At 47.4% G+C, this 22,405-nt stretch overlaps 1 protein-coding gene across 6 annotated transcripts in view; it reads left to right on the plus strand.

Moving 5' to 3' along the window:
- The first annotated feature begins 2,772 nt into the window (after positions 1 to 2,772).
- Positions 2,773 to 22,405, plus strand: part of LIMS2 (LIM zinc finger domain containing 2) — a 39,245-nt gene continuing 19,612 nt past the window's right edge. Inside the window, exon 1 of one of the 6 annotated variants that reach the window (XM_079130515.1) lies at positions 2,773 to 3,088. Coding sequence is in view for 4 of the 6 variants with exons in the window: in XM_079130510.1 (XP_078986636.1) it covers positions 18,217 to 18,302 (86 nt within the window). In the remaining 2 variants the exon portion in view is untranslated. Of the gene's footprint in view, positions 3,089 to 9,091; positions 9,414 to 11,382; positions 11,523 to 16,336; positions 17,552 to 17,580; positions 18,303 to 18,438; positions 22,018 to 22,405 lie in introns of those variants that run through there. The other 5 variants (XM_079130513.1, XM_079130512.1, XM_079130511.1 and 2 more) reach the window with 5 other exon arrangements.

Raw genomic sequence — 22,405 nt, forward strand, 5'->3', positions numbered from 1 at the left:
GAAGGAATTCATTTCCAGAAGTGATACACTATATTATCTCAAGATGTCCAGTTTTTAACAACAGTGAAAAAAGTGAGACATTCAAAAGAAACAGAAAAGTGTGACATATAAAAAAAGCAGCCAATACAAACCACTTTCAAAGGGACTCAGATGCTGAACTTAGCAGACAAGTACCTCAAGGTAATCATTATAAATATCTTCAACGAACTAAAGGAAATCATGCTTAAGGAATTAAAGAAAGGCTTAATGACCATGTCTTATCCAATACAGAATATCAATAAAGACATTCCAAAATAAGGAAAATCTGAGAGAATTTATTGCTAGTAGTCCTAATTTATAAGAAATACTAAAGGAAGTTCTTAGAAAGCAAATGACACCAGATAGTAAATTTGAATCCACATGAAAAACAAAAATGTTGATATAGATAGATAATCGTAAAAGTAGGGTTGCATATTTTTTTCCTTTCTTCACTGATTAAAAAAGTAATTGCATACAACATATAGGTAATTTTGTTTTGAGCTTTCTATATTGAAAGGAGTAAGAGGCAGTGGTAAAAAAGTAATTGAAGAAACAACAACTGAAAAGCCCATAAATTTGGCAAGAGACATGAACTTAGAGATTCTAGAAGCTGCAAATTCTAAAAACATAAATCCACATCAAGACACCTCTAAGTCAAACTTCTGGAAACCAAAGGCAAAACAATCTTGAAAGCAATGAGAGAAACAACACATTACCTGGAGGGGAAAAACAATTAGAATGACAGCGGATTTCTCATCAGAGACCATGGAGGCCAGAGGAAGTGGTGCAACATTTCCCAAGTTTCACCCTCCCCCCAAAGAAATGGAGATGTCAACCCAGAATTGTATATTCAGTGATAGATCCTTTAGGAATGAAGGGAAAAATCAAGACTCTTCAATGAAAAGAAAACTTTTAAAAACTAAGAGAACTGTCTGTAGACCTACCCTAAAAGAATGCTGAAGTACGGGCCGGGGTTGGGACTCAGTGATGGAGCACTTTCCTAGCATGTGGGAGGCACTGGGTTCAATCCTCAGCACCACATAAAAATAAATAAATAAAATAAAGGTATTGTGTTCATCTACAACTAAAAAAAAAAAAAAAAAAAGAATGCTGAAGAAAGTTTTCTAAACAGGAAATCATGAAAAGAAAACCTTCGAATGTCAGAAAGGATAAGCAACAATATGGGCAAATACTAGGCTTTCCTCTCCTCTTGAATTTTCTAAATCATATTTTATAATTAAAGCCAAAAAAATTTTATCAGTACTGAAGATTGAACTCTGGGGTGCTCTACTACTGAGCAATACACCCTGCTTTTAGATTAAACCAAAGACTCTCTTATCTTCCCAGTGCTCCAGTTAGTATATCCCCCACAAAAACTTTCTAATGGAAAATAGCAAGGAGGAAGGGCCAAAGCTCTGTGACTGGTAAAGGTACTCAGGTTCTCTGCGCTCAGATTAGCTGGTCACTGGTCTGGCTAGTAAAGTTTTCCTTTCAGAGAAGCAGGAAACCAAAAAGTCATCTATGGTGGAAGCATCTACTGCTTGGTGAATGATCCTCAAGGACTGGCCGTGTCCCAGTAGGCAGTTTTATACTTTCATAGTGTGAGTAAAATGATATTTGAGATTCTTTGAGGAATGGAAGTATGGTATGCTCTGTGCATTTAGGCAGTTCCTCACAGGAGTACAAAACTTACCGAAAATATTTAAAACAGCATGTCTTTAACAAATATTTACTGAGAAACTATTCTGAATGGATCCCTGTTCTTGCTCCAAGAATAGAACAGGGAAGAAGGCAGGAGTCTGTTCTTGGGGAGTTTATATTCTGGTGTACAGCACATTTATAACATGCAGGCAGGTTATTTTAAACAACATGGCGATGCAGTGTCACATCACTGTTTCAATAAATTTTCATATGCCTGCTATATATCTAGCTCCCTGTTGGGCTCCATGCTATGTAAAAGTAAATAGTCCCACCCTAGAGGGGTATAAAATTTGACCGAAAAACACCCACCAGTTATGTTTGTAAAAGCTGAATATGCAAACCATGGACGTAGTGGATGTGAACACTGTCATCTCTTCTCCCAGAGAGCACAAAATCAGAGAGCTCCCCAGGTGCTGTATTCATAGCATGATGTGAATGGGGCCCCCAAAGCCAGGGAAGCCCTGATGGGTACTGAGGTGGCAAACCACTGCCGTTGATATGAAGAAACAAATATGAAAGTGCAAACACAAAATGATCACAATCCAGTCAAAATAAATATGCACAGGTAAGACTGGAACCCAAGTGTGGTCAACTTTTAAAAACTAAGAACTGTTTGTAGACCTACCCTAAAACAATGCTGAAGTACGGGCTGGGGTTGGGGCTCAGTGATGGAGCACTTGCCTAGCATGTGGGAGGCACACTTTCAGTGGTAAAACTTGAGGGAATTTTTCTTCTTTCTGCCTTTGGGCATTTTCTAATACAAGGAAAGTTTTATAGCAGAAGACTATAAAATAATTTATTTAGAATAAGATACATAATCCTGAGGTTTTTCTCCTCCTGCAGGGAAAGCAATAGTTGGCAAGAAGGTAGTGAGTAGCTGTTCTTGGTTTCTTTGGGTGGTTAATCAGGGTTTCTTTTCACTGGGTGCTGTGGAGTTCATGTCCACATCAGGCTTCCCAGGGGCTCCTGGACTCAGGGCTTCAGGAAATGTTCATTTTAGCAGCTGTCCCTTTTCCAATCCTTCAGAATTCAGAGGGCAGCTGTTGCTCCTTTTGTTCTGTGGGCCTGTCTCCCTAGGGGAGGCCAGCCTTTCCTTCCTTCCTTGGCTTCCTCTGTCCTCACCTGACCCCAAGGTGCCTCCGGCCTCACCCTGGAGCTCTGGACCTTGGGCCAAGCCTCCTGCCCAGAAGAGGTGAAACTGGAGTCTGTCTGGGTACTCTGTTGTGGCTGCATGCTCCCGGCTGCTGCCCAGGCCTCCACGTGGCTGTGCCAAGCAGGCTGGGCAGCTGCTATTGTCCTCAGGGCAGTTACTGGAAGCACTCAAGGAAGGAAGCAACCAAGGAGGTGGAGCAACATCTCAGCCACTGAGGTAGAGAAGCTGTGATGTGCATGGGGCTTGGGGAGGTCTCTTCTACCAGCTGATCTCTATCCCTGTGCCCCACCCCTGGATCTCCCTGCCATTCCCTTGGGCCCTCCGAGTGGTCATGATAATGTTGTCACATGCCCCCGAGTGATGTGCCCTTCTGGGTTAGCCTCAGGCACCCTCCTCAGTCAGCACTTCAGGACTTTGGAGGCCAGCTTTTCTTGGCTGGACTCTGGGTCTTCTTTGTGAAGGCCATATTTGGGGCTGGGGGTTAGAGGGAGGGAGGCTGATCTTTATTTGGGTCAGAGGTTGGAGAAGCTCTGATGGAAAGGTGGGTTATAATGGAAAAGAAGCAAAATGTACTTTGGTGTATGGATGAAATATTCAAAGAGAGGCTGGGGGTCTGCAACTGAAGAATTGTGTGGTCTCTGTACCCAAGTGGCGTGTGTGTGTGTGTGTGTGTGTGTGTGTGTGTTGCCAGGAATGGAATCCAGGGCTTGTGCATGCTAGGTAAGTGCTCTACCACTGATCTATCCCTGCACCCCCCGCCCCTGGAGTCCCCAAGTAGTTTCTTGTTGGAAGGTCAAGGTGCAAAAACATGGCATTCCTGAATATCTGTTGGGAACAGTTCTCTGTTGCTCTCATTCATAATCTGTGAGTTGAATCACATCTGTCCCAGAACCTAGGTAAGGGTGAAATGACATTTTCCCCTTCTGAGTCTGAGGCCAAGGTCTTCAGGAAATTGTACAGTTCTTTGGCCTAGTTCTATCCCTGAGTAGCTCAGACTCTCACTAAGGGTTTTAGGTCTGCCTTAGACTAAAAAGAACCTCTGGGTCTCTTGTGGATGTTCTTCAGGTGTTGGCAAAATTATCAGGTCATTATCCCACCAAGGTCTGTCTCAGCTGTTGCATGGTCCAGAGAGAAGAAGGGCATTTTGTGTTGGCCATATGATATGTCTAGCCCTGGTTCTGAGTGCTCACATGTTTAACAAGAAATATTTGGTTTTCAACACAGCCAGTTTCCAGCAGTTTTTATAGAGGTGGATGTGGCACCCACTAGTCATTTGGTCTAGAGACCCCCAGCAGGGAGAGGCTTTTGCTGGGAAGGTCCAGGGGGGTTTGCTGTTGCCTGGGGTTCTCACAGGCCACTTCACAATGCACTTTAGCTCCACATGAACTGACTGACTCATTTAAATATATATTAATATTCAAATGTTTTGCCATCCCTAGTGCCCCGAGAGGGCAATGGCTAAGCTAGAATCAGGGGAGAGACCTGGGATAGAAGAGCCATCAAAGTCATCTCACATCATACATTACTACTGAGCTATGCCCTCAGCCCTTTTTATTTTTATTTTTGGTACTAGGGATTTAAACCAGAGGCATTTTATCACTGAGCCACATCCCTGGCCCTTTTTATTTTTTATTTTGAAACAGGGTCTCACCAAGTTGCTTAGGATCTCACTAAGTTGCTGAGGCTGACTTTGAACTTGAGATCCTCCTGCCTCAACCTTCTGAGCTGCTAGGATTACAGGCATGTGCCACCGCACCAGTTAATTTTTTATTTTGAGACAGGGTCTCGTTAAGTTTGCCAGGTTGGGCTGGAACTTGCCATCCTCCTGCTTCAGGTTCCAGAGTATCTGGGCTTACAGACATGTCGCAGGGAGAGGGAGAAGGATGGTTGGGATAAGGAGGGCATCTGCCTGTTCACAAGGGTGCTTATTTGCCTTGAGCACTAGAGGAAGTGCCTCAGGGGACCTTAAACTTTTACTGCCTTCTATGGCAGCTCTTGTGTCACTTTGTGGCCCCACCTTGACTTGGACGTCTCAGAGACCATCTATCCTTCTCTGAATCACTGGGTTGAGCATGTGATTCAAGTTTCTCTCTGAATGTCCCTTGGCCTCTCCACTCTACCAAACCCTGGAGGGGATACTGTACCTTTCCCCTCTTTCCCCCAACTGTTACCCACTTCTCTGCCTCTCTTCAGGGCCATTTTAATATCCCATGTCCACTCCATTCTCCCCTCCCACTTGTTTCCCACGGCAGGGAGCACAGAAGGTAGACCATTGAGGGTGGGCAGGCAGTGTCCTTGGCTGCCGCTCTCTGGCTGGACTAGTTGATGGGGGTGCTCACTCTCACGGGCCTGCTCTGGGTGCCAAACCCAGATTCCTCCCTGACCTCTCTGGTAGGGGCAGTGGCACTCTCCTCCTTGGACTCTTTCCCTCCACGTTCTCTGGCACTTTGGGATCTACCATGGTCCTCCTTACCATCCCTCCCCTACAACTGTCCTGCTCCACCCCTTTTTGTGCTCTCTGGGACCTTTTTCATCTTTGAAGGGTTGGACTCCAATAAGCTCTAGGGCTCCAAATACATCCGCACTCAACCTTCCACATCTGAGCCAGACAGCAGACCTCTCATCTGAGCTCTAGTTTCCCATGGCCCTTGTTCCTTGCCCCATGCTTCCCAATACCTTCCCCGAGACAGTGGTCTCTCAGCTGTAGCAGCTTAATTACAACTTCATCCCTAACAGAACTGCCCCCATTGTCCCACTGCCACCAAAGGCCAGGAAATCAAAGATATCAGTCAGTCATCTCCCACGCCACCAGACCAGGCCCTCCACACACATGGATCAGCATGCACCCCTGAGACCCACCCACCACACAACAGTCTTCATGCCCACACAGGCCCCGCCACAGTCAAATCCTTGGCATATCCTGTCCATTGCAAAATAGAGCCTGTATCTAAGCCTGGTTCCTAAAGCTGCCTGGCCCAAGGCAGAACCTTATCCTTCCTGGATGTTTGTAAAATAGGTTTCAATTGGATTATCTCTGCATCACTGTGTCCCTCATGAAACCACCAGGGAGACTTTCCCCCTGATATTTTGCTATGAAAAAGCACTCATCAAGGTTGACTACTTGGATGCCCATCACCTAGACTCTCCCATTAATACTGTGCTAGACTCCCTATACCACCTCTCTTTCATTTATTCACCTCTCTACTCGCTCATCCACTCATCTTGATTTTTAACATGATTTCAGAGTTACAGACACTGATACCATTTCACCTAAACACATCAATAAGCGAATCATTTACCAGAGCTCAATACTGTTTACTATTTTTTCTTTCCAGGTAAAATTTACATACAATGCATTATGGTGTGAATATGAGGTATTCCCCAAGAAGTTTATATATTGATTCAGGAATGTTCACAGGTGAAATTATTAGAGTATGAAAACTGTGAGCTCACCAATGATTAGTGGATTAATAATTTGAATGGATTAAAGGGTGGTAATCCTACAGGCAGGTGGGCAGGTGGGGTGTGGCTGGAAGGTGGGGATCCCCTTTGGGATTATATCTGGTGTCTGGCTCCTCCCTTGTGCTTTCTCTCTCTGCTGCCCAGCTGCATTGAGCTGACAGCTTCCCTCCTTCCTTCCACCATGCCCTGCTACCATAATGTTCTACTTCATCTCAGGCCCAAAGCAATGGAGTTGACTGTCTATGGGCCAAACCTATGAAACTGTGAGCCCCAAATAAACTTTTCCTTCTCTTAGTTGCTCTGGTCAGGTATTTTAGTAACCACAACAAAAGGCTGACTGAATGGACAAATTGTAATCATATATTCCACAAGTTTTGACAAATACTTACACACCTGTGTGACCCACACCCCTATGAAGATATAGAACATTACCAGAAATGCCCACAGTGCCCCTTCCCAGTCAATTCCCTTCCTCTGCCCAACCTGCACTGGGGAGGCGGCTGCCATTCTGATTTTTTTCCATCACAGTCTAGTTTTGCCTATCCTAGAACTTGATATGGATGGTGTGTTTTTTCTTCACTCAGAATGATGGTTTTGAGGTTTGCCCTTGTAGTTACTGGAGTGTTGTTTACTTCAACCTCTCCAACGAGGCTGCCAATTGCTGTGGCCCTGGTGCTCCGGCCCCCAGCCTCTCTCCCTTATTCCCCAGGCCCCACCCTGTCTCACTGTTTTGCAGCACACTTCTTTCTGACCTGAGCACCCAAAGCTCAGTTCTCATCTCAGGGCTGCTGAGCTTATTGTTGCTTCTGCCCACATGGTTGCAGGGCTGCCCTCTTCCTCATTCAGAGTTCAGCTCAAATGTCACCTCATCAGAAGCCTTTCCTGGCTCTCCACTCTGAAGCGCCCTCCCTGCATTGTCTTTTTCTGTGCAGCACTTATCCCTGTCTAAAATCAATTGTGTATTTATTTGTTTATTGTCTGTGCCCCACCTCCAGTTAAACTCTGTGAAAGTCAAGTCCACATCTTCTTGCTCACTGTTGTACCTCCAGTGCCCACATGGCACAGCTACTCTTTTTTAAGAATTATTATTATTATTTTTTAATTTTTTTAGGTGTTGGTAGGCCTTTATTTTGTTCATTTATGTATATGCGGTGCTGAGAATTGAACCCAGTGCCTCACACATGCTAGGTAAGCACTCTACAACTGAGCCACAAGCCCAGCACGAATAACTACTCTTGAACCAACCTTTGGTTGAATGAGTGAGTGAATGTATGAATGACCCCCTGTTGGGCAACTGCCAGATCCTTTCTGCAAATCTAACCTCAGGCTACACTGTAGGTGACTGGCCTGTTGCTCCTTGAAACCTCCAGTATCTCCAGTGGGGCACAGCAATGCCCACAGCTGGCACCCAGCTCTAAGTTCACCGCTGGCCCATGGATAAGTGTCCTGGTTTGGCCACAGGCAGATCCATGTGTGCCCTGCAATTATATGAAGGCTACAAAGTAGAATAGGATCCTGGAGGGAGAAGGTGGGAGCCTTTGGGGTTTTGCTTCCTACTTTTAATTTCTTTGGTTCCCTCATGACCCTAATATCTGACTAACAATCTAGCAATTGATTTCTGTCCCTAGCATGCCTGCTCCTCAGCATTGTCAATTGTGGAAAACATTTCTGTACACAATCAGATGAGCCAAGAAATCCCTCCCCCATGCTTTATGCTTTATCAACCACCAGATTATATAGTTCAAAGGAATTAGCTAAAATGATTGCAAAAAGAAAAAACTGCACTGGGTTGAAGACTTGAGCTACTTGGGAACAGGTGCTTTTCCAAGCTTATTTCTGTAGACAGCTGCATTTTACTCTCAACTGCTGGCTCTGAATTCCACTGTTTATTTGAAAGTTGCTGCTTTGCATAGTCATTTCTAGATAGTCTTTGTCCCTTGCCAAGACTAGAAGTTACAATGTTTCATCTTGTGAGCACATCAGGCTGCCTAGCCCTGGCCTCACAGTGTGATATCTAGGCTGCTTCCAATTATGAGCTACACTCTACTGCCCAGCTAGAAATATCTGCCTTTAGGGAGAGTGAGGGCATTTTGTTTTGTTTAATAACTTCCTCAGAAATAGATTCCCTAAATGATTTTATATCACCAGATCATTTTAATGGGCTCTTAGGGTGTTTTGTTAGTAGCACTTCATTATGAAAGGGAGTCCCTGGTTCTTGCTCTTTGGATTTTGTTGTTTTTTTAAAAAAAACTTTTGCTGAGTTATGGGGGACCACGGGGAATCCCTTTATACTTGGATGAACTGGATATTCTGGGGGAGGGCACTGGCCTGGCATCTAAGTATGCAGTTAGGCTAGCCATGGAAGAGGGACACCCCTGGATCTTGGCCCTCCTGAGGGTGGTTTTGTGTGGACTGCGGATCCCTAGTGCCTGGCGGGAGGGAGGAGGTACCCAGAAATGTCTCTTTGAAGCATAAAGGCTAGGAGACTACTCCTGTCCTGCCAGGGACCACTTTGAGAACTCTGGGGAGGTGGTCTCAGCATTGCCCCTCCATGACACTGGCCCCTGCAAGTGTTTAGGTTCCCTTGTGACCAGGGACAGTGGATTAAGGAGGTCATCCTGCCCGGCGTCCCGGTGGGGCTGGAGGGGTGGGGGACTCGTTACTGTTTATTATAACTTCACTCCCTTTAAAAGGAAAACTATGCCCGGAATCCGGGAGGTGGCGAACAGAGCTCGGTGGCGAGGATGTGACCCACGCCCGCTGCTCCTACTCTAGGGTGTTCCCAAAAGCTGGTGCTGAACGGGTGGCAGCGCCCACCTTTGCTTCCCACCCCCACCTCCCACTCCGCAGACCCCGCCTCTCACCTCTCCACCCGTCACCGGCACCCCTCAACCTTGCGCTCCCCACCCGTCCACCCTTCGCCCCCACCTCTCGCTCGGGGCGGGCGGGTGGAGCCGCTCTTGCCTTTTTTGGGCGTCTCCCTCCTCCGCACCCGCGATCAGCTGCCGGCTGGCTGCGGCTGCAGAGCCTGTCCAGAGGCGACCCGCGGCTCAGCGTGAGCAGCCACCATGACCGGAAGGTAACAGCCCCTCACTCAAGTCCGCGGGCAGGGCCGTGGGCCAGGGAGGGAGCGAGCTTGTCAGCTTGGGACGTGGGCGGGAGCTGCGTGCGGGACCCCGGCTGGCACCCATGCCAGTACCCGAGCCCTCCCGACTGCCCCACGCGACCCAGACTTGGATCTACCCAGGGACAGGAGCCCGGTCAACCCTCGAGGCTCCCTGGCAGCAGTGCCCCTTGGAATAGGGATCCCTCTTCTTCCCTCTCACATCTCTTCCTCCTGATGGGGGCCGGTAGCCGCAGGTGGAACTCCTGCCCCACCCAACCGGCTAACCCTGCTGGACCGGACAATTACCCCATCACTAAGGGAAAACCAGGACTCCGGGAGGCCAGCGCACTTGCCCGAGATCACACGAACTAAAGGGCAAAGCATAAAACCTGGCTGTCAGTTTCCACTAATTCTCAGACCCCGGCTGTGTGATTCTGGCTGAGGCAGTCTGGGTGAGCCATTGCTTCTGGAGCCTTCCTTCTTCTCCTCTGTAAATCAGGGTGGTAAAAAAGTTAACAATAGTAAATTGCCTGTAGGGAGGGATTTGGCCAGAACTGCACCCGAGCCCAAGGTGTACAGAGTGTGGGCAGGGGACTCACCTAGTCTGCCCTGTCCTCCACTCTCAGGCCCCTTGTGCCATTTTACAGATGAGGTAACTGAGGTTATGGAGGTTGAGTGACTCTAGAGGCTGGTCACGTGTTCAACAATGTCCAGCCAGTGTTGACCTTTGCAGTCCATTCTGGAACATGGCTGGGTACAAGCGCATGACTCAGAGCTGGGTGGGAGGTGCTGGTCTCTGAGGCCCAGGGCCCCTTTCTAGCCAAGCCCTGGCAGGAACATGTTCCTAAGTAGGGGCTCCTGGACTGAGGAGGGGAGACAGCCCCTACAGGTTTTGCTGGGAAAAGGGACTTGGGGAGTGAAGCACAGTGCCCAGGGGTGCAGGATAGTGGCCCCAAAGTCCCCTGAGGTACAACGCAGTTCCCTGCCCACAGGAGCACACTGCCTGTGATCACCACTGGGGCTGTGAGTGGGAGTCTCTGGGAAGCCCCCAGAAGCCCAGAATAGCATGCATCCTTTCATCCAGTGAGACCAACCCTCAGATGTGTTTTGATTTCCATTCCCTAATCCTCTTCCTGATCTCTGCCAAGGCTGTGGGCAAAGCCACACCCCCTGCCCCCCACTTAGAGATACTGAGAAACCTTGGCCCAGGCCCATCTGTGAGATGAGTTGAGATGGGAGGGTCCCTCCCTAGGAGGGTGGCTGCTGTCATTCTACAGACTGCCTTGTGGTCACTCCTCCTATGTGCTCCTGGGGCCCTGTCTCCCTTTTGCTTCAGGGCTCCCTGCCAGCTGCCTAGTTCCCTGCCCTCCGTTTTTGAGGAAAAGGGAAGGAGAAAAACAGGGACGGTCTGTAGCAGCTACAGAACCAATGCGGATGCAGTGCTGGGGTGCATGAGAGGTCACCTACCTCTCCAACTGAAAGATCCTAATAAGGCAGAGATAACCTGTCTCACTCAGGAGGAAGTAAGGCCAGAGCAAAGACCAGAGGCACCTGTATTTCCTGGGCAGCTGTCCTCTTTGGCCTGAGACTCTTGGCCCTCCTTGGAAATGGAAGTTGTCAGGCCAGCTACAGTTAGCTGGAATCTAGGAAGGTGGGTGTAGGTAGCAGCCCTTCTGCTGCAGGGGTCCAGAAGAAATGCTGGTTATCAAATTAAACAGGAATGATGAACACTTTTCTTGGTCAAATAATTCTGCTCATCTTAGAGGATTAGGAAAATCCCAGAAACATAGGAGATAATTCATACTAAATGAAAGAAGATAACATCCATAGTTCTACTCCTTAGAGCTACCCTTTATCAGCATTTTTGATGACTTTCTCCAGGTCTTTTCTCTTAGTATTTCTCCCGCTCATTTGTTTTGCACAGCTGTGAGCAGTCCCAGAGTATAAGTTTACATCTTTCTTTGAAGCCTGCCCTTCTGCCTGAAGTGTTGTGTTAGCACTGGCGTCCTGCCCCTCCACACACAGGGATCCTGGCCAGGCCAGCTGCTGAGGAATGGACATGAGACTCAGTCTTGGGAGTGGGTGAGACTTATTCCTGTCCCAGAAGCTGTGGAGGTTTATTCGCACTGTTTCATGCCATGGTGTCCCTCCATGTCCATTTCCATGGCATGATGCCTGGGCGATTCCTCATGCTGGATCCTGGGGACTCCACTACCACCTCTGGTGCTGCTTAGAGCCAGGCTGCTTTTTGTAAACATCTCCTCTGCTCACACACCTGCCCCAGAACTGCAGCAGGCAAGAGCAGAAGGAAGGCAGTGTGGCGCTTCCAAAGTGACCTGGAGTGGCATTCGGCGAACTGCCCTTTGCAAATGCACCTATTGGTACTTTGCAGAGAAAGGGCTGTGGCGGTAGAGATGAGGACGTGGATGTTTGAGAGACCAGCAACCATAGAGGCCTCTCCTGGGTGGCAGAGGGGATAGAACAGGGGAGGCAGAGTTAAGGGAGGGGCAAAAGGTCAATGAGGCATGGAGTATGGTGTGGCTGCTGAGGGAGAGGGTGTACCAGACAAGAAAGGGACTCAGCCCAGCCTGCGACACAACGACTCTGAAACTTAAAACCCAAGTCTTTTTTTGAAAAATCATCTAGATACTTGTTTCTATTTTTCAGTCAGTGCATCATAAGTATACAAAGCAGTGAGATTCATTGTGCCATATTCTTACATGTAACCCAGGCTCTTTGTCACAGCTAAAGGAAATTTTGGCATCTGCACTGTTCCATAGGGTGGAGATGGGGGGCGGGTCACCTACCTAGGGACCCAGCCATCCCTGACATTCCTCAAAATGAAGCCCAGGAGGTGGGGTACCCTCAGCAGTGTACACTCTGGATTTGCCTCTGTAGAGTTAGTCTCCCTTATCAGGTGAATGTCATGCACTAAGGCCTCCATGTGCCCAATTGTATGCTTAGCTTGGCACAATGCAGAGTGGGCTGCTAGACCTGTCACCTCACGTCTTCTAATGTTTTCTGTCCCCTACTGGGCAAGGGGTATGCCCAGTGACCCCCTTGGAGAAGGAGTTGGCCAAGGTGGGGCAGCTAGAGCCCTCTGCATAGCCCATGGGATTGTGATGCAGTCAGGGCTTAAGTAAAATGTGAAGAGTTGACAAGTGATGTGACTTGGAAAGATGTGGCACAGCTGAACCCAATGGTGCTGTGAACCCAAGTGTTGACCTGTCCCTGTTATCAGCCACTGGTGTACATTAGGGGATAGAGGGCCTGATTTGTGGAGTGTGTCCAATCCTGTGGTTTAAATACCCCCACCTTGACTCATTTTAAACTACTAACATGATGTTAACAGTTTGCAAAATTCCTGAAAATTTAACAATTAGCATTTGTAAGCCTGTACAAGATGGTTCCTGTTTTACATGAGAGTTGCTATCTTGTCTCTTAATTAACATTGCTTTCTTTTTTTCATTCCTATCTGTTATACCTGAGACTGGGTAACTTATAAATGAAGCTTTATTTAGCTGATGCTTCTTGAGGTCAGTAAGTGTAAGAGCATGCCAGGGCCTTCTTACTGCATTATAACATGGCCAATGGTATCACATGGTGATGCAGAGCAAGCTACTGGCTCAGATCCCTCTTCCTCTTCTTATACAGCACTAATGCCATGACAGGGGCCCCACCCTCATGACCTAGTTTAATCCTAATTACCCCCAAAAGGCCTCACCTCCGAATACCATAAATATATGAATCTGAGGATTAAGTTTCCAATACAGAAAACCTTGGGAGGCACATTCAAACTATTACAACGCCTCTTTTAAATTTTTGAGGCCAAATACTTGACATGACTTAATAAGATGGACATCTTAGTGAGATACTGTCATATCTTTGCTAGGATGAGATGACCGAGTTGTATGTATGTAAAAAAAAATGTGTCCACACTGATGTCTAAGTTTTAAATTAAGAAAATAAAATCATTCAAAGTCAAAGTTCCTGTGAGATTGGAGTATGTCATTCATTGGAGACACACGAAGGGATCTCCCTGAGTTTCCTCAGCAATGAGGAGTCAGCTGGAGACACTGGAGGGAAAGCCATGTGTGGTGGCTGCAGGCCGCCCTGGGATGGCATTCACGCAAAGCTATAGGGAGGCAGCCCACCTCATGGCTTGCTGGCCACCACCCTAGCCTTAGGTCCCTGTCTCTAGTAAATTATAGGTTGCCTTCTTCACTATGTGTGTGTTTTATAAAAATTTGAGATTTAATTCACTTTTGTAAAGAATACAATTCAATGGCTTTGGTACATTCACAAGATTGTATAATCACCACCATTAATTCCAGAACATTTAAATCTTCCTCACAAGAAACCATGTACCTCCTGGCTGTCAGTCTACCTTCTCCCCATCACCTGGAACCTGCTAATCTGCTTTCTGTCTTTACAGATTTGCCTGTTCTGGACATTTCATAGAAATAGAACCATACATTTTGTAATCTTTTTTGCCTCATTTTTTTTCATTTAGCATAATGTTTCCAAGGTTCATCCATGTTGTAGCATGAGCCAGTACTTCATTACTTTTTTAACTGAATACTATTCCATTGTATGGGTGTGCCGTATTTGTTTATCTATTTGTCTATGGTGGACATTTGAATTGTTTCCATTTTTTGCTATTATGAATAATGCTGCTATGAACTTCTTTTTTTCCCCCTGTGGTACTGTGAATTGAACCCAGGGGTGCTCTGCCACTGAGTTATATCCTCAGCCCTTTTATTTTATTTTGAGACAGAATCTCACTAAGTTGCTGAGGCTGGTAGCAAACTTGCGATCCTCCTGCCTCAGCCTCCTGACTCTCTGGGATTACAGGCTTGAGTCATAGTATCCAGCTGCTGTAACATTCCTACACAAGTTTTTGTATGAACAAACATGTCTTTTCTCACTTCTTTCTTTTTTAAAAACTTGCTCTTTTCTTAAGCATATACCCAGGACTGGAATTTCTGCGTTATATGGTAACTCTATGTTAAACTTTTTGAGAAATTGTCAAGCTATTTTCTGAGTTAACTACATTGTTTTATACTTATATTCACACAGTTTTACACAAGGGACGTATCAGTGTTCCAGTTTCTCAACATTTTCCTTAATACTTACTGTCTGGTTTAGTGGATCTGAAGTGTGTCACGTTGTGGTTTTTATTTTCATTCCTTGATTATTAAAAGATGTTGAACATATTTTCATGTGTTTATTGGCCACTTGTACATCTTCTTTGGAGAAAAGTCTATGTGGATCCTTTGGTCCCTGCCCTATTTTTTTTTTCCCCAATACTGGGAATTGAACCCAGGGGCAGTTTATACTGGGCCACTGGACTATATAACTAACCCTTCTTATTTCTATTTTTTATTTCAAGACAGGGTCTCACTCAGTTGCTCAGGCTGGTTGTGAACTTGCCATCTTCCTGCCTCAGCCTCTGGAGCAGCTGGGAGTACAGATGTGTACCGCCATGTCTGGGCCTTTGCCCATTTTTAAATTGGTTGTATTTTTGTTTCTGAATTTTAAGTGTTCTTTATATATTTCTATCAAACTAAAAAAAACTTATTAGAGAGAGATTCTCCAAAGTACAATAGCATTTATTTGGGAGTAACAGAACATTGCAATGGGAATATGCATGCCATAGTATACTATGTGCACATTAAAGAATGTTGAGGTGAGGGGGAGTCTTTTTGTTTGTTTGTTTTGGTACTGGTTATTGAACCCAGGGGCACTTAACCACTGAGCCACATCCCCAGTTCCTTTTTTTATATTTATTTAGAGACAGGGTCTTGCTGAGTTGCTTAGGGCCTCACTAAATTGCAAAGTCTGGCTTTGAACTTGCCATCCTCCTGCCTCAGCCTCTGAGAGGCTGAGATTACAGGCAGGCACCACTGCACCCAGCAAGGGGGAGTTTTTAAAGACAAAAATGAGTAGGATTACATCATGTATTTCAAAACAATAATTTTTTTTTCCACAGAAACCATCTGTTCCTGTGCTTTTCTATGTGGGAAGTTTTTTGATTATTAACTCAGTCTCTTGGCTTGTTACAAGTCTATTTGAATTTTCTATTTCTTCTTAAGTTAGTTCTGATAGTTTCTGTCCTTCTAGAAATTTGTCTACTTCGGCAAATTTACTTCCTTTATTGGTATACTGTTGTTCATAGTATTCTGTTCTGCTCTGTCCTTATTAGGCCTTGAGCTGTTATTTTTCAAGGCAGCCATGGAGTTAGGGAGCAATGATAAGAGACTAGTGTGAGTTAAAATATCACAGAACTTACTCTTCTTGCTAAGATTCATCTGCTTTTCTTTTCTTTTTTTTTTTTTTTTTTTTTTGGATCAGGGATTGAACCCAAGGGTCCTTAACCATGGCATCACATCCCCAGTGCTTTTTATTCTTTATCTTGAGACAGGGTCTCTCTAAGTTGCTTCTGGCCTTACTAAGTTGCTTTGAACCTGCAAGGCTCCAGCCTCGCCTCCCAAGCTGCTGAGGTTACAGGTGTGCATCACCATGCCCAGCATGATCTCCTTTTGTTGATAAGGTGCCTTAGGGTTTTTACAAGGCTTTGGTTAATTCACAGAGCTCTGAAAAAATAGATTCTGACTGCTTTTGTGAGTTTTCAATTGTTTTTATAGAAGGATAAACTTCTGGAGGCCCTTACTCTGCCTTTTTTGCTGATGTCACTCTTACTGAATTTTTGCAACTGTGTCTTCTGGACCAGAGTCCTGTCTGGGTAGCCCAGTATGGCATCTACCCCCATCCCTGCAGTGGACCAGCTAGAGGGTATCAAGGCTATGCAAAGATTGGAGATCTGGGCTCAATCAGACTCTAAAACCTCTCCTAATTTCTAACCTCTGGTGTTCCTTTTTACAGTATTTCTTGAATTGCTTAATATTTGGTAACCTTGTACTTGAACTTCATTTACATATTAGGTTGTACAAAACACTTGTGGTTATAACTTCTGTTATCTTTCCATTACTGTAACAAATACCCAAGATAATCAACTTATAAAGAGAAAAGGTTTATTTTAGCCCATGGTTTCAGAGGCCCAGTCTGTGATTGACTGACCCTTTTGCTTTGGGCCTGTGATGGTACATCATGGCAGGAGTACAAACAGCAAAATCATTCACCTCATGGTCAAAATGCAAAAAAGAAATAGGGGTTGAAGTTCCACTGGCTCCTTTAAGGGTGCACCTCCAATGATCATAAGGCCCCACCTCTTAAAGGTTCTATCATCTCTTAATAGCACCGTGGACTTGAAACAAAGTCTTTAACATATAGGCCTTCAGGGGACATTCCAGATCCAAACTATGGCAGCTTCCTTCCTGGGTCTGTGTGTGGTCCTAGGGGCCCTCAAATAAGTGTTCCCTCCTTAAATAAAATGGTGGCTCTGGGTGAGAGTTCTGGGATCTAGTGTTCAGGATTTCTTCATGGGAAGGGCTGAGCCAGGGTGGTAAGAGAGGTCCAAGACCTGGGCACCAACTTGAGGCTGCCCTAACAAAACTTTCTTCCTAAACTTTCTAAGTCCTCAACTATTCACAGCAGAGAGTGTCTATGTACACTTTTTGGCTCCTCTAGGCTCAGCTTTTATGTGCCCTTTAGCCCCTGGGGCACCTTTAAAAAATATTTGTTGAATTGATCAGTATTGGGTAACTTGGGAATTGGGCTTTCTTTATAAATGATATTGCACCCAATACTTGTGGTCACCTGACTGTATTTTGAGGCTGACCTCAGAATGGTTAACGAGTACTTCCCCATGTTCGGATGTGATGTGTGTTCCTTGTGGTGTGGGCCTGATACCTGAGCGGCAACAGGGACCCTTCAAAGTTCTCTCACCCCAGATTAGGATATCTGCTGTCTGGAATGTTGGCTCCTGTCTCTTTCTTAGGGAAGGTGGAGGAAAATACTACTCATGCTCTCCGAATTTACTAGAAAGGGTCTTCAAGAAAATAGAAGCAGTGTTAAAATTTTCTTTGAGTTCTCCGGATCTTTATTTTATTGTGGATCATAGTGACTGCTTGACCAGAAGTGGCCATAGTCCTAGCACTGACCTTGGGTGCTTTCATTTGGATGGCAAGTAATCCCAGCAATCTCTACAGGTAAAAATCCCCCTGCTTCTGCTCTTCCTGGGAAGCCAGGGGACTACCTTTCCCCTAAATTTTTAGGGCACAGACCTCTTTTGGGGTGCCTGGCTCTGTTTGAGGGGTCTTAGAGGACCTGGACTGCTCTGGTCTAGGTGTCCTAGGGTGGTATTGGTGGCTGGAGGATTTCAGGGAAGGCAGCAAGTTGAGAGAGCATTACTCCCTCATCAGTTTCTTAACTGTTACCAGGATTCTGGAACTGGCCCAGTCTAATACTGTCCACCTCATCATATCCAGGGGGCTTAGGGGTCTTTCCTGTGCAGATGGCAGCATGAGACCTGCTGGGTACCCTGCCCTATCTCACCTCAATGCTGGCTTGAGACCTTCCCAACCCAATCCTCTCCCCAGCTGGGACCCAACCAAACCAGCCTCAGCTTTCACTGAGCTGCCCCCGCGGTGCACGAACAATATCCTTTCTATTTGGAATTGACTCTGCTGCCCTTTGGAGATCCCAGCGTGTAACCAGAGCTCCTGTCCCGCGGGGGAGGTGCCGCACGCCCGTCCCTTTGCGGTGCCTGGTGTAGGTGGCCGGGCTGGCCGCGTTTCCGCCCCAAGGACGGTGGTCCGACGCCGCATTCGCCAGATCACCTGCGACCACGACGACGCGGCGGTGGCCTCAAGCCATGGCTGCCCGGCTAGGCGCGCTCGCTGCGTCGGGGCTTTACAGGCGGCGTCAGCACCGGCTGAGCCCGCCATCAGCCGCGCCAGGGTAGGTGGTGAGAGGCTGGGCGGGGTCGTCGAGTACAATGGCAGGAAAACTGCAGCTGCTGGCCTTGCCTAGGAAACCCCGCCAGGGCCTTCCGACAGCTGGTTATGGGCCTTGCTGCCCTGGGCTCGGGTACAGGGCTTGAGTTGACCACAGGGTGGGTGGATGCCACTTAATGAAATTGGATTTGATGTCATTTGTGATCAAATTTTGGGGGGCAGTACCTCTGAGGGTGTGTGTTAGAGATTAGTTGTCCTATGTCACTGCATTGTTGCTTTTCAGACGGGAGCAAATTTATAGCCAACAGAGGTTCAAGGCAGTTAAGGAATCTGTTGGACATCACCCAACCAAAAAATGGCTAAGCCGTGATTTGAACTAGATTGAGCTGATCCTAAAGCCTGAACGACTAGTGTGGATACTTCTTTTGGTCTGGGAGGTGGGGACAACGGGGCTCAGGATGTTCTTCAGAACATCTCAGAGAATGCTCTTGTATGGAGGGTCCAGGGGCACCTGGATGGCAGGGGGCCAGGCAGAGGAGGGCCTCTTGGACTTTTTGAGTTTGCAGAGTCCCAAGGGCCTTCTGGGCTGAAATGTCCAGTAAAAAGCTGGGAAAAGAGTACAATGGGAGTAGAGGGCTTGGAGGCATTGGCTTCAAAGTGATAGGTGGGGTCCCCAGAGGAGGAGATAGAGGAAGAATTGTGGGAAAGGAGGCTAAGACTGGGAGGAGAGGCTGGGGAGCCAGGGAGGGAGGCAGGGAGCTGCAGTCACAGACGCAGGAGGGCCTGAAGCATCCAGGGAGGAAAGGAGTCCAGAGCTTAATGCTACCCAGTGAAAATAGAGCGTACTTTGAGCTACTTGTGTGCCAGTGGCCAAAGAAGGCTTTAAGATGGGGAGATAGAGGACTGAGCCCTTAAAGCCTTCTTTAAGGCTTTAAGAGGGAGGGAAGGGGGAAGGTATCCCGTGGGAAGTGGAACTCCCGCAACCTGCAGAGCTGTCATCTGTGGAGTGCCTGCCACATGCTGGGCTCACAGCTGCAGGCCCATCAGAGGCCAGGATGAAAACCCAGGGAGCCAACTGCTCAGGTAGGTAACCTGGGGTTCATGTTCACCTGAGCATGACTGAGCTGGTCGGCTCTTGATGATTCTTGGTGTCTGAGGTGAGAACTGTAGTTCCAGAGCTGTGGGTGGCTAGGGCACTGATGGCCTAGGGGTCATGCTAGAGAGTGATTTTTACAATATGAATGCAACATAATAACATGGCCAAGGTGCAAGGAGGAACATGGGCCCAATAATGAAAATCAGGTCTCAGAGAAGGTCCCACACCCCCATACACCTTTATGCACCAATTTTTTTTTCTTTGAACTTCTGTCATTCCTTTTGCCAGTTCTCTGCTTTCAGTGTGACACGCTTAAAGTGTACTTGATAAAAACAAACAAAGCTGCCTAGAGCTTCAGAAAAAGCTCAGTTATTTGCAACAGTTTCACCTGGATTTGTAATGTTTCTGTATCACACTGACAGCAATCCAAGGCAGCATGTTAATTTCCTAGCATCCCTGTGGCAGAGTGTAAATTCCTGTTTACTGTGTGCAGCCAGGTGACCCGTGACTTGGCTTCTGACTGGACCCATGGGGGAAGGGCTGAGAGAAGGGCCAGGCAGTGCTGGGGGGTGGAAACTGCTGGCTCTGGGAACTTCAGAGGTTGTGCTGCAGTGGGATTCTCTTCCCCCAGCACCTGGAAGGGTTCCTGGAACAGCACAGGTGCTCAGTAAAGACCTACTAGATGGAAGAGGGAAGGAGTGCCACAAGTTGCTGCAGGCTTCAGTTAACCCTCCCATCAACCCTTGGACAGAGCTTCCCCATTTTACAGATGAATAAGTTGAGGTTCAGAGAGTACTTGGCAGCCTGGAGCATCTGAACCAGGTTGTGGCCTGGCTTAGGGTACAAACCATAGGACTGATTGATAACCAGGATGATGTGGCTTCAGTAGCACTGGTTCAGTGTGACCAGACCTGTTGTGGCCAGTCCCTTTCTCTCTCCAGGCCCTTTCACTATCTTTTAGGCTCTGATTGATGGGAGGCCAGCATAGAGGAAGATTGGAGTTTATTGAAGAAACAAGGTCTGGAAGGGGACAGGAGGAGACATGAATCCAATTTTGTGTGATCCTCAGCAGGTCACAGGTGTGACCTTCCCTGTGTTTCAGTCTCCATATCTGAAATTAGCAACCTTCCCTCTCAGAGAAGCCTCCCTTTGCCTCACTCCAGTCTGCTAAACACTGTCAAGCTCAGGGACATCTTGTGGCAATTTGGCTTGGGTTGGCTGGGGGTAATGGTGTATGCCTATAATCCCAACTACTCGGGAGACTGAGGCAGGAGGATTGCAAGTTCAAGGTCAGCTCAGGAAATTTAGGGATATTCTGTCACTAAATAAAAAAATAAAAAGGGCTGGGGATGTAGCTCAGTGGCAGAGTGCCCCTAGGCTTAATCCTCAGTACTGCAAAACAAACAAACAAACACCAAATTTTGTTGTCTGCTGTCCAGATTGAGAGAGTAGGGTTGTGCTCTCCCCCAGCTCAGGGGTTTGGCCCCTGGCAGTGTACTGTGTGTTGTGTGGTTGTGGGCGGGGTGGACTTGTCTCCTTGGAGGACAGCTGGGTAGACTTTGTGCTCCCTGTTCTTGGGTGGAATGTGCAGACGAGGGCGTGGAATGTCCATGTCTCTGACCCTCTGCCCTCTTGCAGGCAGCCTGCAGGCCTCCCCCTGAACTGGTCCCATTGGAGGGACTCTGGAACGCTCTGATTGCTGGAAAACAACAGTTTCTTTTATCCATCACTTTGCCTGCCTGGCCCTGGGCTCTATGCTTGACATGCTTATGCCAGTCTTTCTTGCCTTCAGTGCTGCCATGCAGTCCTGCTGCTCCCGTGTGCCTCTTTATAGGAGAGGAAATGAGGACCAAGGAAGCGAGTATCTTCTTCCAGGTGTAGCAGCCGGTGGCTGGCCTGTCAGGATTGGAGTTGGGTGGTGAGCCCCGAGCCCCTGCCTATGTTGCCATGCCCAATTCCTCTCTTCCTCCCCTGCAGGGAAAGCTGACATTTTCTCTGGTGGTGCTGAGCTTCAGTGGTCTGGGCTCATTCAGGTGTCTGTCTCTGTAGTGGACTGGAATGTTCTCTGTGTTCTCAGCGTGGCAGGGGGATGCAACCATGGGAACTTCCAGAGTTTCCATTGGGGTTTCTGCCGCCTAAGACTTGGACTGGGGTATAAGTGGTTTTAGGAGGAGCCTGTGCAGGAGTTTGTGCAAGGAGAAGGGAGGCAAAATCCTGAATCGGAGAAACGCAGGGACTCAGCCAGGGAACTCGGCACAGACCAGTGAAGGACCAGCCCTTCTGGTAAGGGGCTGGCTGCTGGGTGTCAACTTGAAGATGAAGCAGAAGGTAGAAGGGCATGGCAAGGCTGCTGTTAGGGCCCTGGTATGGAACACGCATTACAGTCCAGTGGACTAGTTGAGGGACCAGGTAAGGAGCGACTGCTGCTGAGCAGAGGCCCAGCTGTCCAGCAGCAACTGGCACATGGGAGTTGGGCCAGCTCAACTGGAAGCCAGAGGAGGAGGGGCCATCCCTGATGCCAGCACCTGGAGCAGAGCTCTGAGGTCCACAAAGGGTCTTGAGGAGCAAATGGAAGATGAGCTGTAAGTGCTCTTGGTCAGAGTCCAGAAGTTTGGGTTTTAAGGTAAGATCCAAAAGACTGGGGCTGGACTTGAATCCTTAATTCGGTTTCATTTCCTTGGAGTGGGGCATTCCAGGCCCACAGTCACAGGATTTCCTGTTGATTTCTGACCTCTCCAAGATCTGCAAGGTCATGTTCATTGTTGGGCATTGGACTGTCTTCCCTGTCACCTTGGGTGTATTTTTCCAGAGAGAAAGCTGAGTGTTCTCTAGGAAGGAAACCATGCCTGTCCTGAGCCAGCCCAGCCTTCCAGTGTACTCAGGGTGTCAGTCATCTGTCCCTGAGGGTCTACCTGGCTTGCCTCATGGAGACCAGCACAGAGCTAGGAGGACTGGGGAGTGGCTGCTGGGTGCAAAGCCTCCATTTCATCTTTGCCTTTTCCTGACACCAG

This window comes from Sciurus vulgaris (assembly GCF_902686455.1).
Source record: "Sciurus vulgaris genome assembly, chromosome: 3".
NCBI classification, from domain to species: Eukaryota; Metazoa; Chordata; class Mammalia; order Rodentia; family Sciuridae; genus Sciurus; species Sciurus vulgaris.